At 35.4% G+C, this 25,895-nt stretch overlaps 2 protein-coding genes across 2 annotated transcripts; both read right to left on the bottom strand.

Annotated features, from left to right (window-relative positions):
• Positions 1–12,468: 12,468 nt before the first annotated feature.
• LOC141691810 (uncharacterized) lies at positions 12,469–13,265 on the bottom strand. Its single transcript, XM_074496564.1, has 3 exons — positions 13,079–13,265; positions 12,710–12,973; positions 12,469–12,662 (listed from the first exon to the last, which is right to left on the bottom strand). Exons 1-3 carry the CDS (start codon positions 13,263–13,265, stop codon positions 12,469–12,471), a joined length of 645 nt encoding a protein of 214 aa, XP_074352665.1.
• An 18-nt stretch (positions 13,266–13,283) lies between these two features.
• LOC141691809 (uncharacterized) lies at positions 13,284–15,587 on the bottom strand. The gene is made up of 5 exons (XM_074496563.1): positions 15,350–15,587; positions 14,548–15,006; positions 14,191–14,443; positions 14,001–14,105; positions 13,284–13,932 (listed from the first exon to the last, which is right to left on the bottom strand). The coding sequence occupies exons 1-5, from the start codon at positions 15,585–15,587 to the stop codon at positions 13,284–13,286; spliced, it is 1,704 nt and encodes a 567-aa protein (XP_074352664.1).
• Between the last annotated feature and the right edge of the window lie 10,308 nt (positions 15,588–25,895).

The raw sequence follows: 25,895 nt of genomic DNA, 5'->3' as shown, positions 1-25,895 counted from the left end.
TTTTCTCAAAACAGCAACCTCGTTGCGAATGTAAAATACACCACTGAGCCGGATCCCTCAAGTTTTGAACGAGTATTTAAATCCCCTTTAAAAGGAAGATCTTAAATATAAAAATGAGTTTTGGGATCCGCTCTAACTTTTAAAAATCATTTTGAAGACTCGAAAACACTTTAAAGAGTGTTTGGAGTAAAGCTGATTTAATGAAGTAAATCAGTCCCCAGAATATTTAGAAAATGACTGAATATTATTATTTAAATAATATTCCCATAAGAATAATCTTTATAAAAATAATTGAAGTAGAAGTATTAAAACTTATACTTGAAACGAGTATTAAATAACCAAAGATATACTTATATGAAAGTATTATCTTTATTTGAATAATCGAAAATAAGTTTGATTATTAACACCTTATTCTTTAATAAAATAAAGAATATATTTCAGCAAATAATCGGAGTCATAGATCCTCAAATGAATATTCAAATAATATTCATTAATTAATATAAACTGAGTCATAAGCCCTCGAATGAATATTCAAATAATATTCATTTAACATAAAGGAGTCATACATCCTCAAATGAATATCCAAGTAATATTCAATAAATAATATAAAGTTAAAGTTATCGAATAAACCTTATTCGATTAATAGTTTTAAAACTATATCCATATATATATATATAAATAAATATATATATATATATAATATACTCGGGAACATCGACTCCCGGTTTAGAAACATGTTCACCTTTTATCCCCTATACTAAGGGTATACGCAACTACTTGCTTATTTCTAGCATAGGTATTATGCAACTATAAGCATTGAAATCAACAGATAGATAAACCAAGAATATAAATCAGGCATGCATATATACCATATCACATGCTACAATATATCGCAAGAATTTGCTAATAACAAATATGCATTTATCGCAAGATCATGCATATACACATATACATCACCACAACAGTATAACGGGTAGAAAACTTGCCTGAGCGACTGGGGGTTACGAATGGCTCGGGACGAGTCTGGTAACCTATAAACAACAAGTAAGTTGGAATTAAACCAAAATCACTTGTAAATCTATACTTTAACTAACTTAGACTCTAACGCTAGTTTTGCGCTCACTGATTCGCTTAAGTCACTCGGGTACCCTCGGCTCCACCATTTTTAATAATTTAACCTTTACGAGTTTTAAAGCGATTCCTTCGCGGGTGTTTTACCAACTGCCTAACACACTTACCATAAATGTTTCATACATTAATTAACCCTTTTTGGTCTTTAACCTATGTTTCAAAGTAAGGCGAGGGAAAAAGTTTCGTTCGCGAAATGCCGTTACTTGAAACGGTCGTTTCTCCTAAACCGTAAATCGGAATCGAACGAACTACATATCAAAACGAAGCTCGTAACATGAGCTATCTAAACATGGCAGTGGTCATAATCTAGCAGGGGGTTCTCGGGTCCTAATGTTATGCACAAAAACAGTCTACAGGAAATCGGACGTTACGACGGCTATGTTTACGCGATTTCCCAAATTTTAAACCATACAAAACCAACCACAAACCAACCTCAAATCCAACATACAACCAACATCCATCCAAAACACATCATAACAGCCCCAACCAATTCACATTAACCATTTATACTTATTCCTCACATGAACTAAAAGCTTTACTTAGGTTCTTTAACTAATTACCAAGATTTACAACTCCAACAATGCAACAAAACCAACTAATCTCTACAAACTCAACCAAACTTCAACCATTCAAGCATCATGCTTCACATATGCTATATCAAACACATTCAATCCTAATTACTCAAAACTAAAGCTAGGGTTTGTAGTTTATACCTTCCTTGGAGAGTGGAGAATCAAGAGAATGGCTTGGAATCACCTTTAAAGCCCTTATCCAAGCTTATTCTAAACAAAACTTCAAGAACACAAATTTTAGTTCTTGAAAACACTATTCACCATCTTCTTTCATGATTTATAGAAAAAGATTGGCTTGGAATTAGAAGCTTAAACTTATAGGAAGTATGTAACTATCCATGGGGAAGCTTAGATAATTACCTTGCTAAATAGTAAGTGGAGGAGCTTGGACTTTCATTTTTTAAGAAAACCACCCGAGAGCTTCATGAACAAGCCTTGGTTGCTTTTGATTTTTGATGAAAACGGTTTTTGCTTGGCTTGGTTGCTTGGTTTTTGTGCTTGCTTTAGTCAATTACCTTCTTGCCCTTGAATTTGTGTGGTTCTCATTCAACCACACCTCCTTCCTTCCCATGTCATGCTTATATCATCCTCATGATGTCATCCTCCTTTCCTTGTCCTCTTTCTATTGGTTGGATGACATCATTCCCACTAATCCCTTTGATTAACTTCCTAATCATTTGCCTAATGACCGCTGATCTGTTATACGGTTCGCTTAACTTTCGTTCTCGTTTATCGTTTGAAGGATCATACCCAGGATCTTATTACTTAGGTTCCCTTAACCTTTCTCAATACATTATATTCCTTTTATGATCCTCTCTTATAATCCTTTAATTTAAATCCTTTTTATCCTGTTACCTTTTACTCAATTCTCTCCGTATCTTGTGGATTTCCGGGAAAAACCAAAGTGTTCGGAATTGGATTCTGACGATCTTTACATACACTTATATACTTCATAGAGTACTAATAATATCCCAGAATATCCATAACAGAACCCCTACATAGCGTGGCATGAAAAGTTTTCTCGTTCAGCAAAAACACTATTCATAAGGGTTTCAAAATTTCTCAAAAATTGGGGTTATTACAGTCTCCCCTCCTTAAAAGGATTCCGTCCCGGAATCAGATAGAAACAAATGGGGATACTTTCTTAGCATTACACTTTCTAACTCTCGAGTTAATTTCCCCACATTGTGGTTCTACCACCAAACTCTGCCTAGTTTGATAATCCTTCTCCTAAGCACTTGTTCCTTTTCACTCTATAACCCTTCCTGGTTGCTCCATATAGGTTACGTCGGGTTGCATATCTATGCGCTCATATGCCTCTATTTATCTGGCATCTGAATTACACTCCCTTAACGTTGATACGTGAAACACGTTACGACCTGCTACATGTTCGGGGTTAGGGCTAGCTCATAAGCTAACTTCCCAAATGTCTTAATATATCCAAGGGTCCAACAAATTGTAGACTTAGCTTTCCTTTCTTTCCGAACCTCATCAATCCTTTCCAAGGGATACCTATAACATTACTAGGTCCCCTATTTCATACTCTTTATCCTTTCGTGTCAAATCAACATACTTATCATGTCCATCTTGGGCTACTACCAGCTGTCCTCTGATTAGATCTATCATATCCTTGGTCCTTTGGACTACTGCGGGTCCGAGCATCTTGCGCTCTACAACTTCATCCTAACATAAGGGAGATCGACATTGTCTTCCCTCAAGGATCTCATAAGGCGACATCTTGATAATGACATATGATCTATTGTCGTAAGATAACTTAATCCGCGTTAAGTGATCATTCCAAATTCTTTCAAGTCTATTGCACAGACTCTCATTATAGCTTTTATCATTAGAACTTTTGCTTCTCAATACCCATTCTTTTCCAGTTCGTAATCGCTACTACCTTCCGTTCCTAATATTATACTGGTTATACTTTTGCTCGTTAGCGTTCTATAACCTTTTAATAACCACGTCAACCTTAGTATCACGAATGTGTTCCCATTCCGCATACTACCACCACTTTATTACTCCTTTTTCAGTTGTTTCTATTTTCCAAAATTTGATCAATCAAATAGAAGTAAAGGAATTTGTTGAGAGATCACTATGATCATGAACACTTGTTATATTGCATAGTTAGTACAGAAGGTGGCCAGCCTTTAGTACTTGACAAGCAATTAAACAACATGTGGTATCCTACTAGGCTTCTATCACAAAGATAGATAGTCATTCGGCAATACCTCCCCTTCTGGAAGGGTTGTTCTTCTCAGCTTACATGAAATGAAAAGAAGAGAAAAGAACGAACTGAAGAGAATTGTATATATGAAAAAAAAATATACTGCCACAAAATATCTGGCTTGGAACCTACCTCTGAACTATAAAGGTTTGTCATAGGAGAACAAAACATATACGTATTTATATCAGCATCAAGCATTATAGCCTCGTATTTCATGTGCCTAAATATTTTCGCTATCCCGTCCATCATTCTATGGACCCATGCTCTTCCTCGAGCTTATACACAATTACCTTTGAAACTCCCTCGACATCGAAAATCGAATCTGGGATCTCATTCTAGACATCATCGTTACTTGAATTCTATGCTTGCACCGCAACCTTCCTCGTATAATAATACGACTCTCTATTGATAAGAAAGAATAATAATTCACTATGTAGATACTCTACTTAATTAGTCTATTAATGATAACTTATACACCGCCACGACCCGATTAGTGGTACTCAATCTCAACATCCATTCCAATACAACTCTCACGGTTGTAATCAGCTCATTACTCGCAGAATCATTGCTGCATTATTATGGTCCACCACTGACCTACTGTCGTCATTCGTTTTTCATGAAGTCTTAATAGCTAACCATACGGAGTCCATACATATCATATCTAATTCTCCTAAGGAGTTAACATAACCACCAATCATAATTCATGAAGAACACTCCAAACTCTGACGTACTTTCATGACATGAAGCAGATAAAATTGCAGAAGAGTTTCAATCAAAGCAACGATAGCAGGTTAATACCATTCTTAATCATATGCCTTTAATAGGAGACTTAACTCAAAGGTTCGTCTAGTCCTTTTGGAAACATGGTCCTGGCTTATCCCAAGATAGGACCTCCTAAGATAGATAGCCCGTTCATGGCGATTACACGAATTAAACCTTTACCAATTACTATTACGGTTGGGTATTGCACAGTCATCAGAAGGAATGTCAATCTTCCAAACCATAATTCAACCTTCACATTTTTAACCATCATCACTGTTTTCTTTTGGCACACGCGCCTATAATTATCCACTTACCTTTAAAGTGTCGGCCACCTCTTTGGCCTTTCCTGATAGTAAAATTTCCTTACAGTCAATGTCACATTGACCACCTCCAAATAAATTTTCTACCTTATTTCAATCACAGCTTATGTGAAAATGCTTTCCTTAAAATCTGCTGAGTAAAAAAAAAAATCACCATTTTTCCATAAGTTATTGCCTCAGTCTTTAGAGGTTAATCACTGTCATGACTGACTCTCAATCATAATTAGAACATCTTTTATCTTAAGTCCTAATTGCCCTGAACAATTTCGACCATTACTGGTTCGATCCATACTTTCTCGTGGTTTAACACGTGCCCCACTTGGCAACATTATAATTATGTCATATTTCCTTTATCAACATTTTTATTCTTGAGAATTTCGAATATTTCCTTTCTCCTTGTAAAACCTCTAAGGTTATCCTTCAATCGTTCCTCCTATATTCCCTATATACAGGGCATATCAAAATACCATTTACTGATACTAGAACCATTGTCTATATACTTCTGAAAAATTTTCTCCACTGATCCTTAAAGGTTATTATTACCTTAATGCTTTTCAATTCATACTGTCAAAACTCATACTATCCCTATCAAGGGTGAAATGCCAACCTTTATGCATTCCCCTAGGATTCGTTTTAAGTTACCGATGTTCTATCCTTAATTCCACCTTTAAAAAGGTACAAGCATCCTTCCATGGATAAATAAAGTCATATATCCCTGATATGGGTATCTTATTCATCATTCCCACCTCGATAGTATATGTCTAATTTCACAATAACATCTGTATTCAAAATGGGGTCAATCAATATGGCCTCCATAAGATAACAATGGTTATCCGCTTGTCTTGCCTAATTTGGTAACGATAACAAGGACGTTCTGGAAGATATTGGTCGTGTTCAACGTGAACTTCTTCTTAATAATTCCTTATTTACTTTTGTTGTTTATCTCAACAGTCACCTCAATGTTGGGATATCTTTCATACCTGGCGTCTCCCTTTCTGGGTATCGAGCCACCGGTGTTACATTTCACATTATTGAAGGTCACTTCCTTCATCCAATTTTTCCTGATTTCTTACTTTCTTGTCTCCTCAGTCTATCCGTGTCTCAATATTTATCCTTCGAACTATCTCAAGGTTTCCTCGAATCCTCCCAACTTAAAGGGGGTACAATATATATATCTCTTATGCCTTCAACCATCAATTTTAACTCATGGTGGATCATCATCCTGACGATTACATGCTTTTCTATTTCTATTGCTATGAGTCTTTAGGGTTTCCTCATACCCAACTCCCTTATCATACCTCAACCTCTGTTGCCTTTATATTCCTTTCTCTTATCGTTATTTCATGAACCAACACAACATAAGCATTGATTTCAAACATCCCGTCATTCTGGATTCGTGTCTTCAGAACGAATCTTGATAACTTTTACAACTTAGATTCATAATTCGTCATACTCGTCTGCCTTTGTTCTGGCTCTAAAGCTTTTACACTATTCCATAACCTTGGGAATTACTTTCCCGAAAACAATTGGCTGAACTTTAATCAGTTTATTATAATCTCTTGGTCCGTGCCTTCCTTGGCCTTTCACCAGCGGGTGGTCTCTCTCTTAGGAGGGTAAGTGACAAAAACAGTCTTTTGTGATTCGTCAATCATTTAGAATCTCAAATGATTCCTCTATTTCCTTTAGCCAGGCTCTTGCCTCGGCTGGGTCAGCTTGTTCCATGGAACTCTGAGAGCTTAGCGACTTAAAGGTCCTGAAAGAATTTCTCACCGCACTGTCTCCTCAGGGTGGTGGTTGGGGATAATAGTCTAAGTTCTTTTTAGACAGGTCCATGAATTTCCGTATAGGAGTACCGTCTCGGGTCTCCTTATCTCGCTCGACTTTTGTTTTCTCAGTCTAAATATTTCTTCCTACTCCCCATACTTGGGGTTATCTTATACGTTAAAATCCTCATTTCCCACTTCATTATGTTATGGGTTCCTTCTATCTTGATGGCGTCCTCCCTGACTATCACATTCAGGGTTTGCCCTTAATCTTATTCCTTGAACTATGACTTTCATCTAAGATCTCATCTTTAAGCTCTTGAACATTTGGAATCTAAATTCTATAGGAATACCTCATTATTCCCTTATCATCTTTCTCGGTATTAATCTCATATTTATTTGTTGGCTCTCTGCCTTCATTCATCACCTTTCTCTGGCACCGTATGCTCTTTTCCAATAATTCGGTCTCTATTGCAATCTCAAACAGCTTTTCGGTACCGGCTCCGGTTACCTTCACTACTATTTCCAAAATCTCTTATAAACTCTCCCAAAGACATTATCATCTTGAGTCTCTCCTTTTTACTAAGGGCATCAGCCACCACATTGGCTTTCCCCGAATGATAAAGAATCTCCCAATCATTATTCTTGACTAGCTCTAACTGCCTCCTCTGGCATATGTTGAGCTCTTTCTACGTGAAAATGTACTAGAGCACTTATGGCTTAGGTAATTCTCGCACTTCTCTCCATACAAGTAGTGCCTCCAATCTTTAGGGTAAAACTATTGCCACGAGCCTAAGCTCATGGGCGGGGATATCGAATTTCATATTACCTTAATTGTCTTGACATGTACGCGATTATCTTGCTGTGCTGTATAAGAAGCACCCTAATTCCTTATGCGAAGCGTCTCTTCCAAATCACAAAATCTCCTTTTCCATCCGGTAACGCCAACATAGGGGCCATCACCAACCTTTGCTTCAGTTCTTAACAGCTGTTCTCGCATTTCTCTGTCTATTCGAACTTCTCATTCTTATGAGTAAGCCGCGTCAAAGGGGCTGCGATCTTCACAAAGTCTTGTACCAATCTACGATAGTAGCCGGCCAATCCTACCTCTGGGAGTTGCCCTAACCATGGTCATCAATTCCTCAGTGGTTCTTTATTCATTCTTGTCAGGATCCTTCACAGAATCCTCCTCAGCAACAATCCCTTCTAGGACAACATCCTCAACCGTTACATCCTCCTTATCAACATCATCCGGTCCTGCGTTAGGACGCTCTATCGGATCCATAATCTGATCTCCAATAAGTAATAATACATCATCGCGCTGATGTTCCTCAACTTCAGGGTTCGGAGTCCCGCTACCATATACGATAACGAACTACGCTCCTATCACGATATTTATAAGGGTTCCCATAAGGGTTTTAACCGTCAGTACTACGTTAGGTAGCCCGACTATGAACTTGGCAAGAGTTCTTATTATCTTAGTGAATCTTATTATCTTAACGTCCCATCGTCTCTGAGGTTTATAACGCTTGGCTCTGATACCATTTCTGTAACACCCCCAGATCCGGGGTCGAGGATCCGGGTCGTCACGGTCTTTCTTTCCACAATATCACTTCACTTAATTAATAATAATAACCTTATGCTGTGACCCCACACTAACACACACCACAACCCGTTATAGTCTCAGAGATGAAATTTAAATAAGTACAAGTCTTTGAATCCACAATTTAAAAGTTATTACAACCCAAAATGATTACTTGATAAATTTACAGTTAATTGCCATTATCTGCCACAAGTTATAATTATACATAATTGATTCTCAAAAGTAGATGGTCTGATCTACAATAGATCTACCTCTGCAGCTATAGCAGCTACAACATCAACGGGAAGACGCGGGACGCTTCCCACGCGCTTGCGCTGGGTCTGCTGGAGTCTGGCCATCTTTCCTAACTGTTGTTGTGTGATGAAGAAATAAAGCAAGGGTGAGCAGCAAGCCCACCAAAATAATATGTATAATGATTTACAATATATGAGCCTACTCATAATACTCATGAAAGTCTTGGTCAAAAGAAATGAACCAAGTTTGATATCTTTAATGCGATGAAGTCGCAAAATATTCAGTATATATACATATATACTTTTCAAAATATTGGAAGTCCTCTTCCATGCATAATATACACAAAGTCCCAGTGTATAACTGTATAAAAAAAAATATCGTTGCAAGGTGATCTCATATATCTAACCTTGTCTCAACGTTTTTCTGAAAATCTTTGTCATTCATAAGACAATTATTAATTAGATATAAGTTTAAAATATGAGGTTACCAAATACCCCAATATACTTATATCTTTCCCAATACTACTTGAACTACCACCATTCAAGTTATAATCAGTTTCAAAAGTTCATCACATAGATGAGACTACAAGACAAGATTTGAATAGATTCAATCTTTGAAATATTATTGAATGAAATAAAGTTACGAGAATACTTTATTTAGTCCCGATATATATATATCCACATATATATATCTCTAAAACATTTCCTGGAACCTCTGTTATGTAAAGTATGAACAGAGTTGCAATATCCAATGAATTTGGAAGGAAAAGAAAACCTTTGGCATAAACCAGATATCTTGCTGATCAGGCAAAGATACCCATTAGTAACCTTTTCTACTAGTAGATGGACGAATTCCCCACTGGTCATCACCCTGGTCATAATTAGGACCTTATGCTGGACTGCCACTCAGCCACCTATGCATTTGATGGACTCCCACTGAGCCACTTACACTATCATGGACGCCCACTGCGCCCATGTTGCTTATGCCGACTCAATAGATGGACTTACTTCCCGAACGATGGGCAAGTAATCAAGATGTTTTCTCAAAACAGCAACCTCGTTGCGAATGTAAAATACACCACTGAGCCGGATCCCTCAAGTTTTGAACGAGTATTTAAATCCCCTTTAAAAGGAAGATCTTAAATATAAAAATGAGTTTTGGGATCCGCTCTAACTTTTAAAAATCATTTTGAAGACTCGAAAACACTTTAAAGAGTGTTTGGAGTAAAGCTGATTTAATGAAGTAAATCAGTCCCCAGAATATTTAGAAAATGACTGAATATTATTATTTAAATAATATTCCCATAAGAATAATCTTTATAAAAATAATTGAAGTAGAAGTATTAAAACTTATACTTGAAACGAGTATTAAATAACCAAAGATATACTTATATGAAAGTATTATCTTTATTTGAATAATCGAAAATAAGTTTGATTATTAACACCTTATTCTTTAATAAAATAAAGAATATATTTCAGCAAATAATCGGAGTCATAGATCCTCAAATGAATATTCAAATAATATTCATTAATTAATATAAACTGAGTCATAAGCCCTCGAATGAATATTCAAATAATATTCATTTAACATAAAGGAGTCATACATCCTCAAATGAATATCCAAGTAATATTCAATAAATAATATAAAGTTAAAGTTATCGAATAAACCTTATTCGATTAATAGTTTTAAAACTATATCCATATATATATATATAAATAAATAAATATATATATATATATATAATATACTCGGGAACATCGACTCCCGGTTTAGAAACATGTTCACCTTTTATCCCCTATACTAAGGGTATACGCAACTACTTGCTTATTTCTAGCATAGGTATTATGCAACTATAAGCATTGAAATCAACAGATAGATAAACCAAGAATATAAATCAGGCATGCATATATACCATATCACATGCTACAATATATCGCAAGAATTTGCTAATAACAAATATGCATTTATCGCAAGATCATGCATATACACATATACATCACCACAACAGTATAACGGGTAGAAAACTTGCCTGAGCGACTGGGGGTTACGAATGGCTCGGGACGAGTCTGGTAACCTATAAACAACAAGTAAGTTGGAATTAAACCAAAATCACTTGTAAATCTATACTTTAACTAACTTAGACTCTAACGCTAGTTTTGCGCTCACTGATTCGCTTAAGTCACTCGGGTACCCTCGGCTCCACCATTTTTAATAATTTAACCTTTACGAGTTTTAAAGCGATTCCTTCGCGGGTGTTTTACCAACTGCCTAACACACTTACCATAAATGTTTCATACATTAATTAACCCTTTTTGGTCTTTAACCTATGTTTCAAAGTAAGGCGAGGGAAAAAGTTTCGTTCGCGAAATGCCGTTACTTGAAACGGTCGTTTCTCCTAAACCGTAAATCGGAATCGAACGAACTACATATCAAAACGAAGCTCGTAACATGAGCTATCTAAACATGGCAGTGGTCATAATGTAGCAGGGGGTTCTCGGGTCCTAATGTTATGCACAAAAACAGTCTACAGGAAATCGGACGTTACGACGGCTATGTTTACGCGATTTCCCAAATTTTAAACCATACAAAACCAACCACAAACCAACCTCAAATCCAACATACAACCAACATCCATCCAAAACACATCATAACAGCCCCAACCAATTCACATTAACCATTTATACTTATTCCTCACATGAACTAAAAGCTTTACTTAGGTTCTTTAACTAATTACCAAGATTTACAACTCCAACAATGCAACAAAACCAACTAATCTCTACAAACTCAACCAAACTTCAACCATTCAAGCATCATGCTTCACATATGCTATATCAAACACATTCAATCCTAATTACTCAAAACTAAAGCTAGGGTTTGTAGTTTATACCTTCCTTGGAGAGTGGAGAATCAAGAGAATGGCTTGGAATCACCTTTAAAGCCCTTATCCAAGCTTATTCTAAACAAAACTTCAAGAACACAAATTTTAGTTCTTGAAAACACTATTCACCATCTTCTTTCATGATTTATAAAAAAAGATTGGCTTGGAATTAGAAGCTTAAACTTATAGGAAGTATGTAACTATCCATGGGGAAGCTTAGATAATTACCTTGCTAAATAGTAAGTGGAGGAGCTTGGACTTTCATTTTTTAAGAAAACCACTCGAGAGCTTCATGAACAAGCCTTGGTTGCTTTTGATTTTTGATGAAAATGGTTTTTGCTTGGCTTGGTTGCTTGGTTTTTGTGCTTGCTTTAGTCAATTACCTTCTTGCCCTTGAATTTGTGTGGTTCTCATTCAACCACACCTCCTTCCTTCCCATGTCATGCTTATATCATCCTCATGATGTCATCCTCCTTTCCTTGTCCTCTTTCTATTGGTTGGATGACATCATTCCCACTAATCCCTTTGATTAACTTCCTAATCATTTGCCTAATGACCGCTGATCTGTTATACGGTTCGCTTAACTTTCGTTCTCGTTTATCGTTTGAAGGATCATACCCAGGATCTTATTACTTAGGTTCCCTTAACCTTTCTCAATACATTATATTCCTTTTATGATCCTCTCTTATAATCCTTTAATTTAAATCCTTTTTATCCTGTTACCTTTTACTCAATTCTCTCCGTATCTTGTGGATTTCCGGGAAAAACCAAAGTGTTCGGAATTGGATTCTGACGATCTTTACATACACTTATATACTTCATAGAGTACTAATAATATCCCAGAATATCCATAACAGAACCCCTACATAGCGTGGCATGAAAAGTTTTCTCGTTCAGCAAAAACACTATTCATAAGGGTTTCAAAATTTCTCAAAAATTGGGGTTATTACACACGGCTTCAAATGCATAGTGATGCTAAATTGGAGCTTCATCCCATACTATAAGACTTGTGTGCTGCATCAACTCTGTAATGTCTGTACCATGTTTTATTCCAGCAATAGAACTCTGATCTAATTTAAGCAGTATTTTAAACCTAGAATGAGCTGTTCGGCCACCGGGAAGAAGTGTAGCAGCAATTCCTGAGCCAACAACAGGAAGAACAATATTTCCTTTTGATCGAAAACTTGAACAAAGATTTGCCAAAGAAACGTTTTACCGCATCCACCGCTCCCGTAAACAAAAAACATTCCACCTTTATTTTTGTTTACATTATCAACAACTGCATTATATACATCCAGCTTCCTTGAGTTCAGATTTTTATGAGCTTTTTCATGATTAAGTCTCAATTCTTCTTTATTGTAGTTAGTTTCCTCAACAATGAGATGATTGACAAAAGTGTGGAAAAATCGTTCATCAGGAAATGGCATCATATGAAAATCTGTTAAGGACTTACCAACATCATTTAACAACTTTTCAATCTCTGCACAAAAAAAACATTGGTAAATATTCCGACATCTAAATAAAAATAATAAAAATAATACTACAAAGTAACAAATGTATCATGTATTTAATACTGATCACACACCTGCTAAAGCATAGTTCTGGATTTCATAATCGGAAAGTGTTAAATGAATGTTATCTGAAATCTTACGCCCAATATAAAGAACATCGTCTGACAATGTTGGCCAGTGTTTTTCCCATAGCGCAAGCGGATCAGACATAAGATAATTTGCCAGTATGTTAACAAACATAGCCCAAATTTGGGTTGACATAACTGAGAATGCATTTTCTTATAAAGCATCATGCCATTGCTTGTCATTATTCAACAGACCAAGAGCACCACATGCTTCCTTAAATGTATCATATGTAGTTCCATCAATAGTGCACAAATGAGAGAAAGATAAAGCACCTTTACATCTAAGTGACAACATTCGAAGATACAATAATTCACCAGTTGTTGCATGAACCTCTACTAACCTCCCAACCACATCACCTCTTTGTCTAAGCTCCCATTTAGCAGTTTTCTCTATCCATGTAAACTGGGTGGGAAAGTCAGAATACGTAAAATTTTGAGCTTGTGGAATTTCACTGTTAGCTACAAACCAAGCCTTTAGTTTACTTTTTTTGGAAGTCGCATTATTGCACACATTCTCCAAATCTGCAGAACTCTGAAAATTCAAGTACTTCTGACCGGGGAAATGTATTGGTAAGCGTTCAACACTTGGGGAACGATGGTGAATGTCAAACCCAAAAATCCTCCACGATGCCTCAGATGCACAAACATATCTACCATCAAGAATATTCTTTACATCATCCAAATTCTTCACGAATCTTGCAGTTTGTTCACTCCCTGATTTGTTACTTTTCTTCTTCAACAACATTGTAGCAGTGTCATGACCCTTTAAATAATACTTGAAGAGATATTTCAACGATCTTGAACTGTTGCAAATTTCCAGATTTATATGACACTGAAACCACAACAAAAGATCTCGATTGTATGGAACTACATATTGATTGTCAAGGTTGATCCTTTTTTGTTGATGACTCTACCAGTGTTACGCCTCTGATAAACAGGAAAACCATAATCGTCAAAATAGGTATTACCATTAAACCTGCAAAACAAAAAATTACATGCGTCAACATTAATAATAAAATAGACTTATTACAGAACATATGTATCATTCTATTTATTCATACCTCTTTGGGAAATGACACATGCATTTTCCTTTCACCATACATGGAGATGTGTATAAGTCTTTACCACAGGGTCCATGCATCATGTAGTTTTTAACAGCTTCATATGTTATTGGATCAGAATTCTTATCTGGTATTTCAGCAGAAACCAACTGGTCAACCTTTTCAATAGAATTAGGTCTGCTTTCAGGGCTCAGCCAGATTAGCATACGCACGTGTGGCAAACCACGCTTCTGGAATTCAATTACATACATAACTGTTCAAAACATAAGTAAAAAAAATATTAATTCTATGCATGTGTGTATATATGATTAAAAAAATTAAATGTAAAATTGTCGGTGTCCAATAAAATAAATTTACCTCCGATACACTTTTCGAAGTAGTTCTTCTTTTTAATCAAATCTAATAGGTGATCAAGATTCAGTTTAAACACGCGAGAAACAATATCCGGTGCATCAACAAGATCAACATTGGGCAACAATTTAAGAATTTCTTGTATCTCTGGCCACTTTGAGTTGCAAGTCATGGTGAGAAATAAGGATGGATGACCAATTGCATGATATATCGCCAAGGAATCCTTAAAGTATTGAGATATGTATCGTTGAGATCCAGTGAAAGAAGCAGGCAGTGTAACAACTTTTCCAACATGCATTGGATCATGGTCTCCTTTATTGAGAGCATCACACACAGAATTATTCAAATCAGCACAGATGGTAGTTTGATGCATTGAAACCCAGTCTAATCTATATTGTTCAATGGCAGCAAAATGATCCACAACGTATTGTTGCCACAAACGTCCAGCAAGGTGTGGCGTTAAACCTGAAATTAATGAGACGATGATGAGAATATGCACGTATTCATTACGTATTTTATATTCTAATCATATTTCTTACTTCTAATATATACCTTCAAAAGTGTGTATCATAATCTTGTAACAATAATACTCTCTTAGTGAAATATGTCACCTCTGTGTTGAGTCAGGATTAAGTTTTTCATCATCTAAATTCTCTATTTCAGAGTATTTATTGCTTATCAGAGGTATACGTTTATGATAACCCTCGGTTCCCCAAGAAAACAGTAGTGGATATTGCAACTGCATGAAATATGGATCTCCTCTTCAATCCTTCTTGTTTGGAATTCACAACCGTGTATCTAAAACCACCGGTATTCGTATCATCACTAACAATGAAAGCAACAACTTCATCAGATGGAGTAATATGGTTTGGTCTACCGCTAGAAGATTGAGATGATATGAGGACTAACTTAAACTCATCCAGATCTTCATTTTCAAACCGATTCTGAGCCATGCAAAAAGCTTTGACTAACTCATTGTACTTGTCTAACATACCTAAAAGTTCCTCGACAATATCTGGATCAACATTGTCAGAAGCACCTCCCATTGCATTGATTCTATTCTCAACCTAATTCTGCGTGTCGTATATGTCGAGCTGGAAAAATTTGGGTGAAGATCCATCTAGCGGTACTAAACTCCCAACCAAATGATAGTTTTGACCTTGTAAGCGAAAACAATACGGAGAGCTACCTCTATTTATTGAGTTATCAATCTTACCACCGGTGGAAGTGAATTGGAACATGCAGTTGTAAACTCTTATATACTATTTAAATTGCCTCAATTTCTCACCACCAAGTAACAAAGAAGCTAGTGGTTCTGGTGGCGGCCTTTCTTTTAACAAATGTATCTGACCATTCCGAAAACACATAGAAAATGTGGGCTCTTTACGCGGACATGATTTATTATTACGCTCTTCGTTCCATATAGTAGCACCATATTTATTGCACAACTTTGACGGAGGATGAAAATCCATATATCCACGCCAAAAATTCTGATTTAATATCACACCATCAAGGTCATCATGATACATGTCATCAATTTTAACATCTGAATCACTGGACTCTTAATTGTCAGTTTCTACCATATTTTCAAAATCTGAAATCAAATTCCTATTCTCAGGAGATGCTTGACATTTATTCATTCCTTTACTGTTTCTTAACTTTGGTTCATGGGGATTATGACAACTTCCACGTAAATGAGACGTCCCAGTTTGGCTCATTCGCCCATGTTCGAAGATGGGATTAGAGTTTGAAGATGCGTCACCGTTATTCACAGAGAACATACCAAGTCCTTTACGTTTCACAACTGTATAGTAAACAAATAAGTGAGTATACATCTCCTTTGTTGAAGAAAGTGGGATTAATAAATTACATTCTGTAAAGTTTTTAAAAAATTCCCAAAATAGCTTATTCTCAAAAAAACATACGCATGGCATTTGTATACATCTTCTCAATATTAGGACCACATACTCTACATTTCTTATCTGCAACAAAATACAACACTCCAAATTAATTGTTTTCCCATTAAAACAGGCATAAAATCTTACAATTTGGAGAATTAAGTTAATAGGTAACGCACACATGTATTGTTCATATTTGAAGGCGTGGAAGATGGTTTTGTGTTCTTCGCCGCCACACTGTTATTTTCTACACCTGTAATTCCAAAAAAAAAAAGATTGTTGAACAAATATAAAATAAAATACAGAGTTCTTAATATACATTGTTAGTAATGGAATAAAATGATTAGGGGCGATAATGATATAGGAAATAATAACAACTTATTCACAAAAGAATTATTAAAATATAATATACATATATGGGCCTGGAAAAATCTTCTCAATATTGCGGCGACCACGTATTCTACGTTTCACGGCTGCAACCAATAACACAATGTAATGTTAAACATATAGCAAAGGCAACAGAACATACAATATTCTAACTTTCACTATCAAGTTATAATATAACGTACCCGACGCATTGGTAATATCAGACAATGCAGCAGCTCCTTCTATGTTCTTGGCAGTTGGAGTGTTATTTTCTTCAAGTGTAATACCTGAAATAGGTGAAATTGATACACTGCAAGAAGTGTTGTTTGATCCACCAACAGGTCTCAATCCCACATATCTGCTCATATGTTTCAAATCTAGCAACCAACAAATATCACAGACAATAAAATTATACAATACATCATACATCTGAAAGGAACATTGGTACAGAGACTGAACATCAGCATGAAATATTTGTTGACAAACTACACATACCTGTGAAGGAAGCTCTACTGCTTCTATTAGACGAAACATCAACAACAAAGTTAGAAGGATTCTGGGGGGGGGATCATGCAAAACATTTGTCTTACTTGCTAATGGCTGTAAAGGAGACCTATTTCCCACTACAAAATGCGTATGTTACACATGGGTTTCAGAATTTATTTTTGTAACAAATAAGATACTTATGATATTGAAAACTTACCAGACAATACTACAGAACATGGTGTCTGTTGATTTGAAACTGCCGGGACTAAGATTTTCTTGGCCAACACAAATATTTCTATGCTTCAGAACTAAGTTCATGAAACGAATATAAGGACATGATTTATATTCAAAACTACATAAGACCATAAAGACAAAGAAAGATACATATACCCGTTGAGTCATGAACATTCAAACTTGGGATAGGCTGCAACATAGAAGATTGATTTGCCTCCTCGTTTGATGAATCTCGGCTATGAATCAAACGTTTCAAACCTGTGGATAAAGACACAAACCAAACACATCAGATAACAGTTAACGTGCATAATGATTAACATGACTGCATAATGAAAATAAACCTATAAGTGAAGTCCTTGCAGCGGTTTAATGAGAGCGTGGATCCAAAATTAACAGCAAATCACCGGAGCATGGAACAAATGAGAAGATTAGATGAGGCTGAAGTTATGCAGTGGAGAGAAACTAATTCAAAAAAATTCAAACGTACCATTCAATTGCTACAATCAGGGAGTGAGTTAAGTGTATTTAGGTTAGTTTCTAAAATGGGTTATAGTGAATTTAAATGTGGAAGATCCATGGATATGTGTATAATATAAACTTTTATGTGTAAAAAAATAAAATGGGTCATGGGTAAATTTTATGGGTAAATCTTATACGGGCAATGGTAGCCTTTAAGATTTTATAGATTTTTCATACTTAATTCATAACAATATATTAATATTAATCAGTGGAGTAAAATACTAACACATATTAACAACTTTTAGAAAAGAGAAGATAAAACAAAAGTTTATGTTTTAAATTTCATACCACTACAAACCCTAGCAATACTAGCACATGTTAACAAACAAAGATAAATTACAAACTATTCTTAAAAAAAAATATTATACTTAATTCAAAACAATAACTATTCTTCAAAATATTCTTCATACTTAATTCATAACAATATATTAATATTAATCAGTGGAGTAAAATTCTTCAAAAAGAATAGAATAAAATATAATTCATATAAAATTCATTTTTGAAAATTTATCAGTGCACAATGTTATTCTTTTTGTTTTTTTTGTTTTAACCTACATATGTTACTGCCTTCACTAAAAAATTTATTTTGCAAGACTAATTATGTAACTGTGTATGAATAATATAAATGATGTACAGCTGATTCACAGAGATTGATACATACATTTTAACTATCAATGGAGTAAAATTCTTTTAAAAAAAGAATAAATTATAATTCATATAAAATTTATTTTTAAAAATTTATCAGAACACACGTACACACATTATATTACAGCATGTTATTCTTTTTGTTTTTTTTTGTTTTAAACTAGATATGTTACTACATTCACTAAAAATTTATTTTTGAAGACTAATTATATAACACTAGTACATGTATGCATAATATAAATGATGTATAGCGGATTTAGAGATATTGATGCATACCGTTTAGCTACTTAAAGATGTGAAAAAAGGTGGGTAAACAACCAGCAAATAGAAAAAAGATATAAATACATACGGCTCACATATGGTGTTAAAAAAGGTTAAAAAAAATTATGAGAAAAAAAGATTCAATTACCTTATATCTAAGCATTTGAAGTTTTTTAACTCAAGCTACCCCGTATGTAACGACTCATATATTTTTAGTATTATTTAAATATATAATTATTGAATAATTAAATAAATAAAATATGTATATGGCTTTTGTCAGCGGGTTATTATTATTTTTTATTAAGTATATGTGATTACTAGTGTGTGAGATTGAATTGCGTGGTTAATTATTGGGTTGTATGACTTTTTTTCACTTTTAAAAGTAATTTTATTGTAGTTTTATTTCTCATAAATATGTGAATTATCTCTAAAATTGTTTTTATGGTTCTGTAATTACAATAATTATTTTTAGGATTTTATAAAATTTAGAAATCAATATTTTATCAATTATATAACCCTGTATGATTTTCTGATTATATTTCAGTGTAAATTTCATATTAAATTCAAAAATATCTCAAAAATTACGAAATTCATATTTTGTGAAGTTTATAATATTCTGAGAATTTAAAAATTATTCTGAAAGTTTTTGGGATTAATTTCACCCGCGCATTGATTCGTTTAATTGATAAAAGCGGGTATAAATTGCTTTTTAGAAATTGATTTAAAATTATAAAAATTACGTTTTTATTTACTTCGGGATATTAATAATATTTTAAAACTATTTTCGTGATTTTCCGAGTTTGTTTTATTCGTAATTATTTTCATTAAATTGCGAATTTCGGAACGAATTTGTGTTAGCAGCCTGTAGTGAGGACACGTGTTTGGGTTTTATGCATTCAGAGACACGTGGTTGTTGCTGTTTTGGTAAAGAAAAAAAATGATAAACAAATCCCTACCCCCCGTTCACTCGACTCTCTCTCTAAATCTCCGTGTCTCTCTCTCTCGAGTCTCTCGACTCTCTATTCATCTCTCCATCACTTATTCCGTTATCTCTCATCCTCCCTCTCTTTGTTCCCGTTTTCCCCTACTACTTCTTGTTCGGTGGAATTATTTCCGCCGCCCGTTGTTTCCGGTCAGCTTCCGGTGGTTGCTCCGATTTACTTGTGTTGTTGGTGCGTGTATATGCACATGCCTGTATGTATATATGCACTATGTTTGTGTGGTTCTGGTTGCCTTAGTTTTGATTTTGTGTATGTGACCTTGCTGTGCTAATTCGAATTCTCTCCCTGGGAATGTTCGAATTTTTGTTTAATTCTATTTCAAAAAATAAAGTTCGATGAAATAATTTTGATTTTTTGAACAGATTTTTTTTGAATTCCGAGAATTTTAATCGGTGAAATACACGTTGGAAACCCGAAACTAATCGGGTACCCGCGAATTTTACCGCCGACGGTGAACTGTGATGATTAATTCTGAGTCCTACGAATAAAAATATAAAAATACGAATAATAATTAATAATTGTAATTGAATTGGAATTTATGAATTTATGGACTTCGATTGATATTGTATGTTTGAGTCAGTGGTTGGGATTTGTGAAAATTGGATTGTTGTTGTTGATGACGTCGAATTGGTTTGACGGGATAGTCCGATAAATAAAGGAAGTGTTGCCCGATTTCCGGGAAATCAAACTACGGAAATACAGGAGCGTATCCAGTAATTATCGAGACGTCGAGCGAATATATAACTATATATATATAATTTATTCGAAACTTGATTGTATGTTGTGGTGAAATATTTTTCCAAAACCAGTAACCCTAATTTCGTAAAATGACGAGTATACGTATATTCTGAAAATGAACACCAAACCGATTTTCGAGAACGTGAACCCTGATTGTTGCGTGTGTTATTATAATATGTATAATTATGAGTCGGAAGTTGATATCGAATGGGTAGGTTTGTAGCGAGGATATGTCAAGCATAATCGAATGCCTAAACTAGGGTATTTCAACTCTGTAGGTTCTAGTCGGAAGGCCCGAGAGTTGGCACTGGACTAAAAATAACCTAGTGATCAGTCGACGAGCTCATTAAGGTTCCAATCGAAGGACCTGAGTGTTGAAGTCGAATCCAAGGTGATCTAGTGGTTCGACAATAAAGCCCGAGCGTCCGAGTTGGCTCAAAGTCAATCAATAATAGTTGTAAAGCTCTGTAAGGCAAGTACCCCTGACCATATCTTTATGGTTCAGTAATATATGAATAATTATTCATTTAAATTACGTACTGGAACAAAATGTTTTAAGTTACGTATCCCCTGGGTTTCAAATTATTTTGTTAACTTATGTTTTAGGGGAAAAGTAACTTCTGAAAATGCCTCTCTCTAAATTTTGGATAAAATGAAAATGTTTTGGAAAGTTTGTGATATAATTGTTTTGAAAAGAGATAGGTAAGTGGTTTGGAAAACTGGATAAAGTTGATCAGATAATTGGATGAGCATGCGCAAGGGCCCGTAACGGCCAGTAAGATAGCGTAAGAGGCAAAGTGGTTGCGCACCCTATTATAACCACCAGCCCAGCGTGACAGGGACCTAGCTAGTCTCTGAGTTCCGGAATGAGTTTCATAGGATGGCCAAGATAGAGTCGTCCTATGGAGATAGCCTGATCAGCTGTCTAACCAGGGATCATCCAATACTTATATATCTGAGCGTGATTTTGAGGTTTCCGTAACAGAACAAGTGATTTTGAGGTTCCCGTAACGGAACAAGTGATTTTGAGGTTCCCGTAACGCAACAAATGATTTTATGGTCCCCGTAACGGAACAGATGGTTTTAAGGTTCCTATAATGGAACAGAAGATTTGGAAATGAAAGTAGTATGCTAAAATTGAACTCTGGTATTCACACAGCACACAACTAATGATACGTTTTACAGAGCATTCTAGTTATTGATATCGAGTTTATACATGATTTACTTGTTTTTCATAAACGAGTTATGATTTTTGTTCCTACAACTGTTTATCATAAACTATTTTACTTTTTATTCGTATATTGGTACTGTTGAGCAATTGATTGCTCATCCTTGCAAAATGTTTTATATATGTATTGCAGATACCTTAGAGATTCTTCCGTGGTAGTCGGGGCAGAGTTCCAGTTCCTTCCGTGTCAGGCTCCTCTAAGGTAGTTGTGTCAGACCAGAAATGGTCTGTTGAGTTGCTATATTAAGATAGTATTATCAAGGTGGTTGTAATGAGTTAGTTTTGTAGTAATTATAACCTCAGTCATACTTAAACATGGAAAAGATCTTGGTAAGAGGGGTCGTGATTATGTTTTATCAGTGAAATGAGTTATATTATATTAGTTGTATTGTGAATGATGTCAACTCCTGACCCCGGGGTTGAGGTCACAGTTGGTATCAGAGCTACAGGTTTGAGTCCTTGATTCAGGTTAGGAATAGAGTCAAAAGAGTGCAGGAAGGTTTATATATAGATGTGAGTCAACAACTTAATGAGAGGAGCGAGTCTATGAGTTCAGTCAAGGGTTTCGGGGGCGTAACCCTGACGTCTATTGAGGATTGGCTGGAACTGCCCTAGCTTTTAGTAAGTCTCCTTTGTATATAGGTATCATTGTCAATGTCTGGTAGAGGTTTCTAGTTTCCTTTCTCGAGGAAGCGAGTCTGACCTTGAAAGTTCAAATAGAATGGTAATAGTCAGTGGCTGCCATGACAGCCGAGTCTCATAGTGAATGTGGATCAGTACTGTGGTTTATATCTTGAACCCTTCTATTTCTTTCCTCAGAGGTTCTATCGGTTGATTGGGGCAAACAATACATATGGTTTGGCTATTTTTTTGTGTGGCAAAGGGTCTGGTGGGATGCCACCAAATTATATGTTATAAACTGTATGGTACTAAGACTGGCCATCTTACGTACTTGTATGGTTGCTCCCAGTCATATCTACATCTTCTTCACTTTTCTTTCAGAATGGATTACCTTGATTTTGAAATTTTATTTGGCATTCTATGACAATGAATTTCTTCGGTAACCTCTGTAGTTAGACCGTCCTAGTTATGGAAAGTGAACGAAGAGTTGACCGTCAGGAGGAGTAAAAGTTCTATATCTAGTTGCTATTTTGATAGTGGCAGCAGAAAGGATTTGGGATCCATTGGAGAAGGTTGTCATCTTAGAAAATTTAATTCAGCGGTGGACGAGTCTATGGCAAATGATAGGAAACCGCCTTTTGAAGAATGGTTGGTTGAAACTTGGACTAATATGCCTAACAGAGTTCAGAATTCCTTAAGTTGACCTGGTTTGCGAGGTTGCTTTTTGGTAGTTGTGGCTGATATAGCCAACCCCATTTTGTTATGTTGGTTAGTGATACGTATGGTAATTAGTATGTTATGTGTCATAGTATTATGAATCGTGGAGTTGGGTGGTGGTAGTTGATTAGTATACTTGTGGGTGGTTGGGTTGATGGTGATAGATTGATATGATTGTTGGTTGATTGTTGGTGTCGGCTTGAGTACGACTGATAGTCAATAATACAGAGGAGATGCTGCCCAAATTTTTGGAAAAATACCCTACTTTTAAATATACAACATGTACTTTTGTGTGTTATTGATGTTTATTTTGATACTCCAGTTGATCAATTTAAAGAGAGAGTTGGTTAATTTTACCAACTAATGGTCAGTTAGATAGAAGTTGGTTCCAAATAGATTAAGTTAAACTCTGATGTGATTTTCAGATCTGAAAACAAAGAATGTTCAATGTTTCAAATGTGGTCATAAGGGTCATTATGCGTCGGAATGTAATCCAAAAAATCCAGGAGTTACTTGTTACAATTGTGGGAAGGTTGGGCATATTGCAAGGAGTTGTGGAATGGTTACTCAAGGTACTTCATCCCAAGGGACAACATCCAGCACATCTAGAGGCAGAACTTTCAGAGTGACCAAGAGATCGAACGCCTAGGACTCAGACGTAGTTGCAGGTGTATTTTCTCTCAACTCCATACCTGTTAAAGTTTTATTTGATTCAGAAGCATCTAAGCCTTTGATATCAAAGCAATGTGTGAGTAAAATGAAGTGATATTAGAAGCCTTAGCCGAGCCTTTAACCATAAAAGTGGTCAATTAAGATGGACTTTCAGTGAATTACTTATGTCTTAACTGTTAATTAGAATCCATGAGTATTCTTTTCAGCTAATCTAACACCCTTCGAGCTAGAAGAGTTCGATGTGATTTTAAGAACAGATCGTTTGTCCTGTCATAGGACAAAGGCTGATTTCCAGAAGAAGCGAATTGTAAAATGTACGGAAGCCAATATTAAGGTAAGTTTTTAAGAGCAGAAGCAAAATAAGAAGTTCTTCTAATTATGAGAGAAAAGGAGTAATAATCTAAGGATATAAGGTAGATCCACCATGTGTAAAGATACGAAGAAGAAATACTTAAGCTGCAGGAAGTTGAGTGATAAATAAATGCCCTGGAGTCTCTGGAGGCCAGTGGAACGAAATAACTAATTCGATAATTGTAAAAGTTATAGTCCCTTTGGGTGCACTAGTGATGTTGTTGGAGAAGAGAGATGGAATTATGAGATTGTGTACTGATTATCGGGAGTTTAATAAAATGACGAATAAGAATAAGTAACCCCTATTAAGAATTGATTACTTATGTGACCTAATTTAAGGATTGTGTTATTTCTTGGGGATTGACTTAAGATCCAGCCTGAGGACATATCAAAGATTGTGATTAGAATGAGTTATGAGCATTGCAAGTTCTAGTAATTGTATGTGGAGTAACAAGGTATCAATTATCTATAAGGATTTAAGGAATATGGTATATAAAGAGTATTGGGATAAGCAAATTGTATTTATTAATAACATCCTCAGCTATTCAAGAATTAAGAAAGTTTGTGTAGAACGGCCAAGGCTTTCCCACGAAGATTAGAAGGGAAGTAACTATATGCTAAGTTTTCAAGTATGAATTTTGGCTGAGATTAGCAAAGATTCCGACTAATTCATTAACAAATACTTAAGCGAAGCCGGTATGGTAACAGATGCCTTGTGCAGAAAGAAAGGATTGAATGTAATTAAGGTCACTAAGGAGTTAATAAAAGAATTGAAAAGAGTGGAATGTGAAGTTCAAATACCTGAAGGTGAGAAGAAGTGAAGATATGAGATTACTTTCCAGCCTTAATTGAGGGAAATGAGTAAGAAGTGTTCGAATGTTTGGAAATTAAGTTGAAAGTGATTACCATCTGTCATCCGTAGATGAAGGGCCAAAGTGAAAAGACGATCCAGACAATATAAGATATATTAAGAGTATATATTTTAGATCTAAAAGGAAACTGAGGTAATAACCTACCATTGATTGAGTTTCTCTATGTTAATAATTATCATGCTAGTAGGGGAATGCTACCTTGCGAAACCCTGTACGGACATAAGTGTGGGTTCCCCTCTATTGCGAGAAAGTGGGAGTAGAGATGTTGTTAGGTCCTGAATTAATTCAGCACATCGAGTACGTAGTGATGTTGATTTGGGGAAAGAGTTGAAGCAGCTCGGGATAGACAAATAAAGAAGGCGGACTTACATTAAAAGAGTGAGGATATAGAAATATGATCATTGGTGTTGACAAAAGTTTCACCTTGAAAGAGATTGGCTAGGTTTGAATAGAGGGGACAAGTTGATTCTTAAATATAGTGAATTGTTCAAGGTATTGATAAATATAGGTAAAGTTGCCCATGAGTGATGTTGCCGCCGCAGTTGCAGTATATATATAATGTGTTCCACGTGTCAATGTTAAGGCGATATGTATCTGATTCGAACCAAGTCATTGATTAGGAGCCAATGGGCTCTTATCCAAATTTATTCTACGTGGAGTGATCGACTCAAATCCTAGATCGTTATGAGCGAGTCCTTAAGAATGAATTTATATCTATAGTAAGTATGCTTTGTATAAAACCGTG

Source organism: Apium graveolens, chromosome 10 (assembly GCF_009905375.1).
Source record: "Apium graveolens cultivar Ventura chromosome 10, ASM990537v1, whole genome shotgun sequence".
In the NCBI taxonomy this organism is placed as follows: Eukaryota; Viridiplantae; Streptophyta; class Magnoliopsida; order Apiales; family Apiaceae; genus Apium; species Apium graveolens.
The sequence above is the reverse complement of the archived record's forward strand: the minus strand, read 5'-3'. Positions and strand labels throughout refer to the sequence as shown.

Bases quoted from the DNA above. Each gene is read 5' to 3' on its own strand.
- LOC141691810 (XM_074496564.1), bottom strand. From the start codon at position 13,265: ATGTCAACCCAAATTTGGGCTATGTTTGTTAACATACTGGCAAATTAT. The intron at 12,974-13,078 runs GTGTGTGATCAG...TTTTTTGTGCAG, and splicing joins CCAGAACTATGCTTTAGCAG to AGATTGAAAAGTTGTTAAAT. The intron at 12,663-12,709 runs GTAAAACGTTTC...TTCGATCAAAAG, and splicing joins TTACGGGAGCGGTGGATGCG to GAAATATTGTTCTTCCTGTT.
- LOC141691809 (XM_074496563.1), bottom strand. From the start codon at position 15,587: ATGGGAGGTGCTTCTGACAATGTTGATCCAGATATTGTCGAGGAACTT. The intron at 15,007-15,349 runs GTGGTTTTAGAT...CATTAATTTCAG, and splicing joins TAGTGATGATACGAATACCG to GTTTAACGCCACACCTTGCT. The intron at 14,444-14,547 runs GTAAATTTATTT...TGTTTTGAACAG, and splicing joins CTTCGAAAAGTGTATCGGAG to TTATGTATGTAATTGAATTC.